Raw genomic sequence first — 15,000 nt, forward strand, 5'->3', positions numbered from 1 at the left:
ATAACCACTGGTCCATCAGCGGAGGCTAGTGTCTCACCGATGCGGGACGTAACCGTCTCCAGGTCGCTCAGGAACGCGGGGACCTGCTGCAGCTGTTCCTCCAGCTCTACCACCCCGGTGCGCCTCTTCTCCCAGTGAGCCGACAGCATGACCACCTCCCCGTCCACGGTCTGGCACAGCGACACACACATGCAACAGCACCCACAGAGACACAAAACTGTGCTAAACATTATATTCACCATGGCAACAACACGTAGTAGTAGACACTTGTATAGCTACATCACCTGGTGAGGAAATAATCTAAACTTTGCCAAAAAAAAGAACGAAAAAAAGGCATGAACCCTAATTGCCTGTTACCTCTCTATATATTTATACAAATGTGACCTACATGATCTCGGGATTGTTCAGACAATTATTGGCAGTACAACAGTACAAGTACACAGCAAAAGTACAAAAATTACTTTCACTTACCTCTCCAGCTTTGGCGCATTCTTTTGCACGTTTATGGAGGGTCTCCCAAGTATCTTCATACCTGGAGATTTAAAGTAAGAACAGTCAGCACTCTCTCACTTTTTAAGAGTATTTCTTTTCTAACATGGGTGTCATGTATGTTCTGTTTGTTTTCCAAATTCCAGGACAAGCAAAGACAACAGTTCTCTTTCTGCACCGCATCCGATTTAGGCCTCCACATACCGACTGAGCAGCTCCAGTCCAGCTGAAAACTGAGGTGTGTGGTCCTCTCTTCTGAAGAGCAAGCAGACATTTCAGATGTTAAGACTCAAACTTTAACCTTCCTTTGGGTTGTGTGAACGATAAAGTGAAACAGTAAAACTACTGCACTGTGTGAACGATAAAGTGAAACAGTAAAACTACTGCACTGTGTGAACGATAAAGTGAAACAGTAAAACTATGGCACTGACCTTTGCTTCTTTTTCACTTTGGCGTCCTTCGATTTGTCACTCAGAGTCTTGATCCTTGGTGCAACAGGGATCAAAACATTACGTATGAGCTTAAGCAATACAAGGTCTGCGATAAACGAGCCAATCCAATTATGATTTTCACACAAAACTTCTAACATTTTAATAGGCCTAAATGTTCAAATGATTCAATATCTCACCAAAAACTAAAGATTACCGAAAACTGAAACCAGACTTGTGTCCCGTTAATTATCTCACAACCATTCAGATTTATCTGGTGTCCCTGTGTAAACAACTGCATATAAAAGTAGTTCCAACTAGCTCCACATCCAGCAGCTACAATAGTGAATAGGCTGCTTAACTTTGACTTGTAATGGAGTATTTTTACTTTGCTGTACTGGTACTTTTATTTAAATGAAGGATCTAAATACTCTAAAAACTAAATACGGGGCGACAGTGGTACAGGAGGTAGAGAAGTCGTTTAGTAATCAGAAGGTTACTAGTTCGTTTCCTCACTGTCGAAGCGTCCTTGAGCAAGACACTGAACCCCTAATTGCTAAATGTGCAGTGTGCCATCAGTGTAGATGTAAAATGTATATACATCCTTTGGATAAAAGCGTCTGCTAAATGACTAAATGTAAATATAAATACTTTTTCCACCACTGATCATGACAGGCATTGCTGTACTGGCGAAGTGCAAACATCACATAAAGCAGACTTCCTTCTTTAACGGTTGGAAAAGAAGAACTTATTTGTTGGCCAGATAATGTGCATTTCAACAAGATTAACAAGTGAAACATACGGAGAAAGAATTCCACAACACATTACTACTATTATGGTTAGGGGTAGTAAGCCAATTAAGGAACATGTCTTACAAAATCAGGTCAATAAGTTTTTATCAAAGCTCAAGATTATACTAGCAAGACAAACTGTATGTAAAATTAACTGGTGTTATTAACCAAGCGCATATAACAAACAAACAAACAAAAAAAACAAAAAAATCTCTGTCTCGCCTATCACATGATGGTCAGCTGAAAGTAATTGTAGCAGAATGTTTCGCATAGCAGTGACATTAGCTTGCAAAGTGGCTAGCTAGAGGGGGCATCTAGTTTCTAACGATAGATCCAGTGAAATTAACTCGTTTCTTTACTGACTCATTGTTACTGTACTGATGAAGTCCTAGTGTAACACATAGTGAGGGGCGTGCTATGCTAGCTTGACATACATGCCATCGTCAAGGCAGGGAAAGTAAATACGCTAACTAACGCTAGCTAGACAGCTAGATAGGAAACAAATAAGTTGGACTGCTACTAGACTTGGAAGGCCAACTCGATAGTAAACCCATGTAGAGATTTCAGTTTAATGTGATGGCTAGTACACACTGCTATGTCAGGGCAGAGTCGACCAAATCATGTCAAATATTTTGGTTATAATGTTAAATTGCTAACATTATAGCTACTGCTAATAAAACACCTACCCTGTTGTGAAATCCTGCTGCACCGTCTGCAGTCTCTCTCTGAAATTCTCAAACATGTTCTCTTGTCCTTCCTTTAATCCCGCCAAGCGGCGTTAAGTCTTCCGATCCGTGGCATTTACCTATCACCAACTATAACTGATAAGACATCCACATGAGTAGGAGTCTGGGTGCATGACTGTCATTGATAGTTCATGACTGTCCCGTCACACAGAGGTTTTGCTGAGCTTTGTGCCCCGTTTGACGGTGGCACATTGAGGTGTTCGATTGACTACCGCAAGAGTGGGGCATGCGTAAGGTTTAGAAGATCTGACAGATATAATCGTAGAATATAATGCATGTGACTGCTTCTATATGTCGAGGATATACGAAAAATCTAAACACTTCCTGAAAACCATGACACGCCTCCCTTCCTAAATAAATTGCTAAGAATGTACGCACGATGGTGCAATTGAGTTGTCAACTGTTCTAATCACGACGAGAGAAACGATAGCTATAAGTTAGTGGCAATGTATACATTCATTGGTATGTGGCAATTGGACAAGTGTACCCAATGTCCTGTGGAGAGGTCCAGGTTTGACTGATATTCATTGTATGAAATAGATGTTACTACTGTCACATCTGTTGTCGTAGTTTACTGCATGCAACAGTGTGTTCAGAAGGCCTAGCTTTATGAAAACATTTCCACAAAACTAGAGGAGGCCTATGTACATGACTACTTAAAAATTGGTTCAAGCGGGTGTCCTTTTGTCCACTAAAGATCAAATTAATGACTTGTAGCTCAGAAATAACTTGTAGGTCACATTATATATTTCTGCTTTAAAAGCAAGTATATATCGTTTGTGGCTTGCAACGTTATACAGTTCGGTAACTGTCTATTCCTCTTATAGCTGCCATTAGCTGCCAATGTGTTGTTTTGTTGCCTACCCTCTCTAGATCTGCAAGAATGAATTTCTCTGAAACTGAGAACTCGTCACGTGCCAGGATTTCCTACAGCGCCCTGTAGCCCCGCCTTCTCCGGCTATGATTGGCTTTCGTAAAGAGGTGCACGCGCCCCCCTTTATAAACCAGCCGCTGTCATTGACATCCCGTGGACCGGGGAAGTCACCTCTTGCACAGGTTCACCCTGTTAGGGCGAACAACTTCACCATTAATCTGTGCAACTGCCAGGGTTATACCAAAATAACCGTTCAAAATGTTCTGCCATGTTACGCGGTCTGATTCGGTTGTTATGGAGGTGGAGGTCGATCCGAAGGCAAATGGAGAGGACTGCTTGAATAAGGTAGGCCATGGTTGCTTTATATAATCTGTTCAGTTCTCGTTACATTTCAAATAAATTCATGTTTACTTGCATGAGGCCTTTCCGGTGGTTTATCTTTCTATTGCCCTGTCCAATAAAGTGCCTGTGAACGTATGCTTGTCTCCTTGACTATGGCAGCTTGTTAAGTGTCACGTCGCCGCCACCAGCAGTGAAACAACCACAGACGTGTAGTCTCAAACTCAATAATTAGTTTAGCCTAGATAAGAATGTTGACAGCAGTAGCAGTGTTTTCGGCAGAGAACAAACTGGTTATGCTGGGGATCGAAACATGATCCCCCTCTTTGTTAAGTAAGCTAAAAGTTTACGTTGTTCTTTATATAGAAAAGAATGGCAACGTACAAACTGTAACATTTTATATGCCTACTTATTTTGTTGATTGACGAAGAAGCAGCCCAGGTCAGTATATGTTGTTATTCCCATTAGATGAGCAAAATTTCATAATTTCTTATTGAACATTTTCTTTTCAGGTTTGTGAAAAGTTGGGAATCATTGAAGTGGATTACTTTGGACTTCAGTTCACTGGCAACGGTGGGGAGAGTTTGTGGCTGAATCTAAGAAACCGAATCTCCCAGCAGATGGACAACGTGTCCCCGTGCCGACTGAAACTGAGAGTGAAGTTCTTTGTGGAGCCTCATCTCATCCTTCAGGAACAAACAAGGTGAAAATGCCAGACCTCAAAAGCATGCTAACTCACAGCGACATTGTTGTTATTGCATAGAAACACTCAGCAGACAGCTGCCTTTTTTTTTTAGCAAGGGGGCATGCTTGCGCATGCAAGAAAAGACTGATTGTGTCCCACTCAGCAGTTCAGTGGGTTTCTTTTTAACTTCTGCCATCTGGAGTTCATTTGTGATATATCTGTACAAGTACTTCCTGTCCTGGGTGTACGTTTCCTAGCTGAACATGCACTGGACCCGTAGTGTAAACCCCACCTCCCCCGAAGACTCGCCACCACACGCTCAAACAATGCTGGGTACAGTATGTTCCCAAACAGGGAGCCGGTGGGGTTGTATGGACTAGGGAGAATGTAGTCATCACCAGCCTCCTAGATCTTTTAGGGCAGGGAAGGACAAGAGGGGAAGCGAGTGTGCGTGTGTGCCTGGTTCCTGGTTGAACCGCTGCCTTTGTCTTTGTGTTGCCAGGGCTTGTATTGTGTGCCTCTGTCCCTGATTATGTAAGGCTTTGTATGCGAGTGGATGCCATGCTAATGTTTTGCCCTTGCTAAGCCTGGAGTGGCACAAGTAGAAGTGCCTGCTATTTTCTAAACCCACAGGAAAAGACGCTAACGTCCTAGAGTTTCTGTCTAGAGAAGATTTATAATAGCCCTCCGTGGAAACCTGAAACGGTCCTCTGTGAAACATTTAGTGATAAACTATTGTTTTGCAGAGTTACCCGATGTGTTCTAAAACTAGCAGCAGGCACAAAAACAACGACACACCCAAATAAAATATTTCACGATCTAGTTTCTATTTGGGAACGCACACTGTCTACCCAGGCACAGACTTCACATCACTGTTATATAACTGTTATATAACATGTCAGCTATACACCAATTACCTTTGTTGTTCATGTGCTGTGTTGACTGCAGTGACTTGTGTACTTGCTTTATTTGTATCTTTGTGGGCCAGTGTAGCAAGTGACCTCTAGTTACCTCAGGAAGGAAGACAATGCGAGTGGCCCCAAGCCAACCCTAGGGAAGTATAGGATTATAGCCAGAAGATATCAGCACATTCATCTACTGGTGTGTCCTGTTTTGTTGTAGACTATTTTGACTTGAGGCAGAAAAAGAATCTTCAACTTGATGTCTGTTATAGCACATTTGTAAACAAAAGCACAGACAGAATGTCTCATCTTCATTAAAAAGAGACAAAAAAGAAAGTATGAGTTGGGGAATGACAGTGTGAATGAAAGAGACAAATAATATGTGTGTGTATGAGTGGGGGAAACTCTGTATGACTGCCATGTGCTCTGGGAGTGCTGCTTAAAGATCTGCAAGTTTAAGTCAGGTCAGATATCCCTAATGACAAGTAAAGAAGCCCTAACTGTTGTCGTTTTCTGTCATCATATGTAAGATGTTGATTAGACGGCAGATACTGATTTTTTTTTTCCCCATGCTAATTTAAAAGAGACTTAGAAAATAGAGTCTCTTCACAGCATTTATAACTTACTTACCTTTTTGAAATCCATGTAATGGCTGTAATGAAAAACATGGTGAAAACAAGTCATTGTTATTGAAACAGGCCTACATTCAGGCTTGAAATCTCTTCATACTGGATTGTTTTGTCTGGGATAACATTATATTTCAAAACAGGGTGTTCGAAAATCAGCATTGTGGTTTAGTGTCCAAACATATCAGTGGAATATGTGAACGTTCACAAGACGTTGTTTGGGGAAGTATTATCTTTCATCTGTTTTTGAGGTTTCATTCGGTCGACTTCAGCTCATGTGACGGCTGAGTCAGAGGTTTGGAATCGTTTCCTGCTTTATCACACGGCACTGTGGCAGAGGGGTCACCAATGGCCTGCAATTCACCCGCCTTTTCTGGCGCTATTTGTGCTCAGGATGATAAGAAAGTCAAGGCAGCTGGTCAGAGGAGGCCAGGGCAGATGAAAACAAAACAAAACCAAAAAAAAAATGTTCCACAGGTTCTCTAGACCAAAAATCCACACACTGTTCTCATAAAGGTTCTCACAGAAATATCCAGCGTGAGGTTCTTATAAAGGTTCTCACAGAAATATCCAGCGTGAGGTTCTCATAAAGCTTCTCACAGAAATATCCAGCGTGAGGTTCTCATAAAGGTTCTCTCATACAGTTTTTTTTATCCCACTGAAATCGTTGGGCAGCATTTCTCACCAGCTCCTCCTATTCCCCCAGGCATCTCTTCCTGTTGCATGTGAAAGAAGAGCTGCAGAGAGGCAGCCTGCGTCTGGACGCTGAGCAGGCCTCTGAGCTCTGCGCCTTACTGGCACAGGCGGAGCTGGGGGACTACAACAAGAACGCCGCCAAGTATTGCTACACCCACCTGTACAGACAAGAACCCAACCCTGCCACCATCAACAGGTATTTGACACCCGTAACCCTCTAGACCAGGGGTGGCGAACCTGCGGCTCGCGAGCCGCATGCGGCTCTTTGCCGGCTGACGTGCGGCTCGGCTCCAGCTCGAGTGCTCACTGACTTTGCTCTTGGGGTACAGAATTTTCATATTGTAAAATAAACATCTAAAATGCATATGCATATATTTGGCAATACAGAGAAAAAGCTGTCCGATTTGAATGTGGTATTTATTCATGTATATTTTGTCATCACGCGATCTTGAGAGATGTCTTTAAGTAACGTTAATGTTCCAAACATGAAACATTCTAATGTGTGCACCCAGTCTCAGAGAGTTACTAGCCAGACTAGCAGTAGCTACTGACAGAATGCCATGGACCCAGGAAAGCATAAAGCTAAACGAAAATATGAAGATGAACACCGGGTGTTTTTTGCCTAAAATGGGAGGAATTATTTGCGGAGCGAAATGGAAAACCCCTCTGCTTAATATGCCAGACGTCACTGTCGCATTTTAAAGCCTCAAACTTAGAGTGCCGTCTCTCCACACACCATGCTAACATAGCCCAGGAGTCCCTAAAGGCACAAAGCTGTGCAAGCACAAGGTAAATACTTTGAAACGTCAGTCAGAGAAACAGACTCAGCTTTTTCGGAAATTCACGAAGTACTCTGAAACGGTCACGTTGGCATTGTATCAGGTGGCATGGAATATTGCTCGAGCAAAAAAGTAATATAGTGAGGGAGAGTTTGTGAAGTCTTGTGTACGTGATGTCGTTGCTATCCTCAACCCTGAAAATGACGGATCATAGCGGTCTGTGTCAGACCTGCAGCTGTCAGGCACGAAAATTGAACAGAGGATATCTGACATTAACAACATAATTGAGACAGTTATGTACAGATCTTGATAAGTGATCCCTGGAGTAGCCTCCCCAAAAGTTTCCTTAGCCCCACTGTTGTTTTGTGTTATAAAGTATCCGAATGAGAGTTGAAACCGTCTTTATTCACAACCACAGTTTACACCAAGAGCATACATGTGTGTCGAGCTCCCGCTAACAACATAACTAATAACGTGACGTTAATCCTGCGAGACCCACTCATAGTACGGTAACACTTTAGGATCAAACAGTTAAACAGTACAGCTACCTACACCCACCAAAAAATATATATGAAGTTTAAAATAGTAAAAGAAACGTAATGGTTAAATCATCTCGAGTTAATTATAGATGTCGTGGCTCTCTTTTATCATGCCGGTTCATTGATCCTGTGGGTATGCTACCCTATTCAGTAGCTTCGCCAGCTATAACTAGCTAGTGAACTCTAGCCTACAACGTTAACCTACTCACTTGAGCTGCAAATCCCTACCATGCTACAGTATAATTAGCACCTATCTCAGCAGATGTCTTCAATATGTTTATTTTTGTGGCATATTTTAAATCAAAATGTGTTAATTTCTCTTCCTAAAACCCACTAGAGGACTATTTAAAAGGTTATTTTCAAAAAAATCTTATGGGGGAGCATGCCCCCAGACCCCCCTAGTTTTGCTGGGTCACAGGGAAAATAATAGGTTTTAGGTAGGGGCTTTTCCCCCCTAAAAGTGGGAACCTAGATTCGTGTGGCTCTTCGAAATGGTGTTGGGTTTTGTTGTGGCTCTTTTAGCTGGACTGGTTAGCCACCCCTGCTCTAGACATAAGCTATCAGGCAGTGCAAACAGCCATCTGCCCTATAGTGAACTCTTCCATTGTTGCCTCATTTGTTGACAAACCGGTCACAAGCATGACCTTAATTCAGGATATACTGCTGGTTAGTCACTCAGAGGCGCTGGCCAATTAGATTCATGTGCTGAAGTAAAACAACATGTCTGCTTCATGTTTGCAAAGGACAGCAAAGCTCAGCGTTTTATGTTTTAAGTGATGAACTGGGGGGACATATCGACCGTATTCCATATCTACCTCCGCACTAATGGTGCCCGGCACCATTTACAATTTCCTTGACCCTCTCCATTTCAAACTCTCTCTCTCTCTCTCTTCTTGACACATCTTTCTGGTAACCCTAAATCAAAAACTTAAAATTGCTGACAGAAGTAGACAGGTAGCATGTTGGCAGAGAAACTGTGTGTGTGTGTGTGTGTGTGTGTGTGTGTGTGTCTGTGTCTGTCTGTCTGTCTGTCTGTCTGTCTGTCTGTCTGTCTGTCTGTCTGTCTGTCTGTCTTCGTGCGAGATGGAATGAGTGGCTGACGGAGAGCGGCCTTTCACGACACTGAGCGTTTGATGAAGGGAAAGCTCGAGGCCTCTGGTTTCTCAGAGCTTCTCACAAAGCCCGCTCTCTTCCTCCTCTAAATTACTTTTTAATTCAAAAGACTTCCTCACAGTGGGGTGCTGCCTCTTTAGAATAGCAGAATATTAAATAGAAAGTGGGTGCTGTTTAAAAGTCACCGGAAGGGTGAGGCATTTAAGAGCTACTATTAATCCGGTGCTAAACTATGTGTCACTATGTTGCCAAAATACCTCTAGAAAAGCCTTAATCTTTATTTAGACAATAGGCTAATGTCTTTACACAAAATGGTGCTGTGTTGACTGCTTATACCAACAAAGGTATAGATGGACACATCTCTCTCTCTCATCCGACAGCATTATTTCAAAGCACAAAGAGCTGGAGGGGATGGGTCGGCCCTCGGCGGAATACCGGGCCCTGCAGCTGGTGTCGACCGTGGAGAACTACGGCGTGGAGTGGCACTGGGCCAAGGACCACGAGGGCCAGAACCTGGCCATAGGAGTGGGCCCAGAGGGAGTGGCAGTCTGCAGGGAGGACTTCACACTCATCAACAGGTACATTTACATTTAGTCATTTAGCAGATGTTTTTGTCCAAAGCGACGTACAAGGGAGAGAACATCAAGCTAAGAGCAATAAAAACCTGGTGTAACAATAAATACTACTTTACATAAGAAATAGAAAAACGACATAGAAAGAAAAAGAAGTGCAGGAATGTAACTGCTGAAGTGCAAGTTAAGCAGTAGTCAAGGTGCCAGTTTAGGAAGGGTACATACGCTACATAGGTACATAAGCTGGAGCTATAGACAGCCGAACCGGTGGAGAGATGTATTTTTATCTTGGGGTAGTTTTTATACATGAATGACCTCATGCAGTTGTAGATGAATCATTTGTTAATTTGTAATTACTTCAGTCGTGGCTGGTATTACATTTTCATAATCATAGCTTTCACCATAGCTTGATATATGATCAGATGAGCAACCGAAAGGCACCATTAAAATACCAATTATCTTTTTCCCTGGCTCTCCACGGGTGTCCTAGGATTATCTGACGTTGTCTTCTCCTCACAGGATCATTTACCCAGTCTTTCAGATGGCCACGCACTCGGGGAAAAACGTTAACCTGACGGTCACCAAGGACACCGGCGACAGCGTTGTCCTCGACTTCAAGCTGGTGAGCTCCAAAGCGGCCAAGGGCCTGTACCGAGCCATCACAGAGATCCACGCCTTCTACAGGTGACCCTCTTCTACCCACAACCTGCATGTCCAACCTCACTTAAAGCACTTCAGCCCATTTAATAGAGATTGATCATGTATGGTGGTCATAAACATGCAGTAATCACCAGTAATTTATCTAATTATCTGCCACTGTTAGCCAGTTTTAAATGTCATTAGTGTCATGCTTCATTGTATTAAAAAGGAACTGCCTTTGTAAATGTCTCATGACTGCCCCGTACAGCCATTTGCGCCTGTGCATGACGGTTTTCCTCTCTGCTTCCTCTCCGTCAGATGCGACACGGTGACCAGTGCGGTGATGATGCAGTACAGCCGTGACTTCAAGGGCCACCTGGCCTCCCTCTTCCTCAACGAGAACATCGACCTGGGCAAGAAGTACGTCTTCGACATCCAGCGCACCTCCAAGGAGGTGTACGACCACACGCGGCGAGCCCTCTTCAGCGCCGGGGCGGTGTCCGGTGGCGTCATCCCGGCCGGTCGCTGTCCCCCCTCGCTGTCCCCCCTGCACATCCTAGGGGAGGACGGGGACGAGGACGGCTCGTGCAAGAGCTGCAGGGAGAAGCACCTCCTGGAGGAGAAGCTTCAGCGGCTGCAGGAGGCGCTGCTGTGTGCCCTGTGCTGCGAGGAGGAGATCAACGCCGCCTTCTGCCCCTGCGGACACGCTGTCTGCTGCCAGGGCTGTGCCGCTCAACTTCAGGTAGTGACCTTTGACCTTTTTTTTTACCGATCTTCACAGCAACTTTTGCTGATGACTCGTGTGCATCGCTGCATCTATGATCAGGGATGTACTGTGCTGTGTTCAGCGTAGCAAACGTTTCGGCAGTTGTGTTTTTTGTGATTACAGCTCTTTTAGATCAATCATATTTTTAGCAAGAAGTTTGCTCAAACACCAGTGACCACCAAATGAAACACTCTTACCCAATAGTTTTATGGACTTGGTGTCAGGCATAATTTTTTTTAAAAGCTCTATAAATACACTGGTGTATAAATCCTTTAAAATCCTTAGCCACACCATAAAGATGGCCATCTGGAACAAGTAAACTAGTTAACGATCAGAAAAGCGACTGGTAGATGGTGCGTTACGTGGGGGAGAGCCAGAACACACTGTTGTAACATTTAATCACTCACAGTACTTATAGATCTGTTCTGTGTCACGAAGGGGACACTGTACTCCGTGCTTAAGCAGTGGACCAGGTTAATGATTAAAGGAATGTACAGTACAGTGTTTACATAACCTGAAGTTACCTCTTGCACCAAGCCATTGTAAAGCTCTTAGGGTCAACTACATGAGCCCTATTTCACAGCTGCTAAGTCATCTAAGCCAACTGCTGGAAATTGCTTGCTTCAAGTATCCACAGTATTAGGCACAGGATGGTTACCATGCTGAATAAGTCTTTTTAAAGAACTTCCCTGCCCTCACTGAGTCTCATTGTATTGTTATGGCGCTATATAAATAAAATTGAATTTAATTGAATTTAATTGAATTTAATTGAATTGAATTTAATTTAATTTAATTTAATTTAGAAAGTCCTTTGAATGTCTTTGTAGGTAGTTGTGGGCAATATGCCAGCTGTCTGCAAAAAGTCAAGGTGGAAAGTTTGCATTTATGGGCACATTCTGTGCATTTAGGTGGGTGACGTGTTTCAGGGGGGCAAAGTTCAGGGTGCTACAGCACACCGTGTTAACCTCACTGTCCGTCTAGATTTGATTTAAAGGAAGAGGATGCCAGTGTGGAAATTCCACTGTTGTACTCCAGTACAGTTTTGGCAGATTATGTCTTTGACCAAACATTGTTTTATACCTGAATATCACTGTTTACTGGTCAGTGACCTGATCGGACACACTGTAAATAAAAGTCCTCTTCTTTTTGTTTTTCCTCTGCAGTGCTGCCCAGTGTGTCGCTCAGAAGTGGACCACATCCAACACGTCTACCTTCCCACATGCGCCAGCTTGCTGAACTTGGCAGTGCCAAGCAAACCCACCTACAGCATAACCAGGGCACTGCCCCAACACCGAGGAGCGGAGATCGACTACACAGACAGTGAAAAGATCTGCTAATCACAGAGGGTGGTGCTGGTCACCCCCCCCACACACACACACACATGCACACACACACACTTCCCCGTCCCCTTGTTTCAGTTTAGCACTATCTACAGTTAGTGTTCAATAGAGACAGCCATCAAAGAGATTCTGTTTTATTTATTCATTTAAGCTGTCAGTCTGCAGTGCCTTTCTTCTCCTGGACATGCCATCAGTGGATCTGATGGACTTCAATAATGCAGTGCCTTTATGCCATGTTGGCTTTTTGTAAAAGTGTACATGAAAGAAATGAGGGAAAAAAAGTCTTTAAAAAGGGAAAGTCTTAAAAGGACTCCGTCAACACTCCGAGTCAAAGAGATCCTTTTGATGGTATGCGCAAGCCTTTGGGTGTTTTTGAAAGCTGAAAGTATAATGCACCATATAATCTTGTAGCATTTCCTTCTTCCTACCTTATACCATACCATAGACATGGGTTCTTACATGACCATGAAATCCAGTGGAGCCTCTGTTTTTCTCAGAAATGTATTATTACCTCCAAATACCTCTGAACGATGAGAAAGCTTACCTTTGACTGTGTCAATATTTTTGGTCGGCTTGGGAATTTTTCACATTGGCCAGGTTATTAAACCATTTTCTTGGAACACTTCATGAACAGTGTGTTGATTTCCTTCTACCCTCTCTGTAGATCCTTATTGCCCCCCAAATATTGCCCCCCAAATTTGCCTGTTATGTGATTTTGTGCAAAAACAGCAGACCTACATCATGAAACAGCATTGAATTATGTTGCTATATATAGCATATATATATATATTTATATTGCTTTATATAGCATTGAATTATATATTATTATACTGATGTAACTTTACTAAGCCTCATTAATAATTTCTGTAACACATGCACATAATTCATTTTGTCACCAAAGATCTCAAAAGCTATACTCTCCTCACTATAACTGGGTTGGCTGGAAAGCATGCAAGATGTCCGAGCACAGAAGGGATTCTCCTGGCTTTCAAAGAATGTCTTATTTCTCCGCTGTCTTATCCTATTCAAGGCTACTTTGAGAATTTACAGACAGTACATTGTTGTCTCCCCTCCTTGGTATCCACACCTAAGCATAATGTTCCCCTAATGTTCACATAAACATCCTCCACGTAGAGCTCTCATGCCGGTCCACTGGTGCCTGGTGTCATGAGCTGATAACTGATGCATGTATTATACAAGATCAGGAAGTAGTGGCTTCCCTTGACGTCAGGCATCATTTGGACGGGAAATAATTAACTAATGATAGCGTTGTGCTCTCAGAGCTCCTTTTAAACGTAATTTCTGAAGCATGTACTGATCCTGAAGTTTTTATTAATGCATCTATGAGGATGGAAAATGTCGTTTAATGAGGAAATCTATCCAGCCTAGAAGTCTCTGATGTCCACACATGTGTAGGACAAGCAAAAACGTAGACTGGGTGGAACTTAAGAGAAAAAGCACAGAATGTTCTCAATGCAGAGAGAGGCCCCATCCATGCACACAGACAACCCTCCCCCTCCCCCCAGGCCTGGTCAGACCTGAGCCAGCATGAAGCTCTCAAACTCAGCCCAGTGCTGCCTCCTCAGCTGCCAATCTCTGCGTCGGGGGCCTCCTCGCCTGCTCCTCGTAACTGTTATATAACGGCCAGGCGGCTCTGGATGTTACGTAACGTTTTGGCTCTTGCCCTGGGGGTCAGTGGCTCAGTGTAACGAGGGGGTGTGGGGGGGGGGGGGGGGTGTCTCGATGGCAAACCAGGTTCACACATCTGCTAGTCAGTGGGGCATAGGCACAAGGCTGCGTCAGGGGTCAAAGAACACCTGCGCCACGACCAGAGCTGGCTGTCAGTCAATCATTATCTACAGCTGATCAAATCACCATTCATTCGGAAGGATGTGCCAGCTACATTATTGTGCATTCATACAGTGCAATGTAATACACCAAAGTGCTTCATCTATAACCAGCCGCCTTAATTACCTCGAAGGCCTGCTTTTAAAAAAAAAAAATAGGCTATTCAGATATCTGTGAATGCTAAGAGCTGGAAATGTAGAAAATAAAGTGCTTTTTTAGAACAACTGTGTCTAATGGCATATGATTCCCTGCTGATGATATTGTTTGCCTCTACAAAGGAACTCAAGCTATTTTTAATCACTGATGGTAACCATGGATTTGTATTCTGGTCTCCTTGGACACAATCAGAAAATCCTGTGTGGGAAGTAGCTCCTCATGTCATGAATGCCACATTAAGAGAGGATGATCATGAACACAATTAAATTTTACAGATGTAATGTACTTTCCCAAAAGATACATTCTGAATGAGTAAAAACTAAAATGCTTGCCTCATAGCTGTGCAACAAATGACGTAACCTGGCCTCCTGAATTGTTTTCTACCATCTAGTGGGCAAAATGGACAAGGTCATTGTAATGTTAAGACGCCTTAGACAGTAGTTATATCTCAAGCACAAGTATAGTAGAAATCCAGTTATTACAAAGGTTGTTCACTGTGACATGTGGTATTTTTAATCACAAAGGCAATAAAACAAACACATTTGGCGGGTTATTTTACAAATAATGATACAGCATCAAAAAGAGACTGAAAACAAATTTGTTTGTGTTTTCCAAAAAGTTTTTTAATTAAAGCATCTCTAACTAGAAAAAATGCAAGCACCACCAAAGAAA

The 15,000-nt window shown here is 43.1% G+C and overlaps 2 protein-coding genes across 2 annotated transcripts; one reads left to right on the forward strand and one right to left on the reverse strand.

Annotated features, from left to right (window-relative positions):
* Positions 1-8: 8 nt before the first annotated feature.
* LOC122131695 (dysbindin-A-like) lies at positions 9-2,764 on the reverse strand (the record flags this gene model as incomplete). Its single annotated transcript, XM_042706340.1, has 5 exons — positions 2,395-2,764; positions 921-974; positions 694-744; positions 472-532; positions 9-170 (listed from the first exon to the last, which is right to left on the reverse strand). Coding segments are annotated over exons 1-5 (384 nt in total), but the record flags the coding sequence as incomplete, so codon positions are not given.
* Positions 2,765-3,467: 703 nt separating this feature from the next.
* LOC122131693 (E3 ubiquitin-protein ligase MYLIP-A-like) lies at positions 3,468-12,949 on the forward strand. The gene is made up of 7 exons (XM_042706338.1): positions 3,468-3,673; positions 4,180-4,370; positions 6,587-6,772; positions 9,388-9,585; positions 10,099-10,263; positions 10,537-10,960; positions 12,148-12,949. Exons 1-7 carry the CDS (start codon positions 3,587-3,589, stop codon positions 12,319-12,321), a joined length of 1,425 nt encoding a protein of 474 aa, XP_042562272.1. The 5' UTR covers positions 3,468-3,586; the 3' UTR covers positions 12,322-12,949.
* Positions 12,950-15,000: the final 2,051 nt, after the last annotated feature.

Source organism: Clupea harengus, unplaced genomic scaffold (genome assembly GCF_900700415.2).
Source record: "Clupea harengus unplaced genomic scaffold, Ch_v2.0.2, whole genome shotgun sequence".
NCBI lineage: Eukaryota > Metazoa > Chordata > Actinopteri > Clupeiformes > Clupeidae > Clupea > Clupea harengus.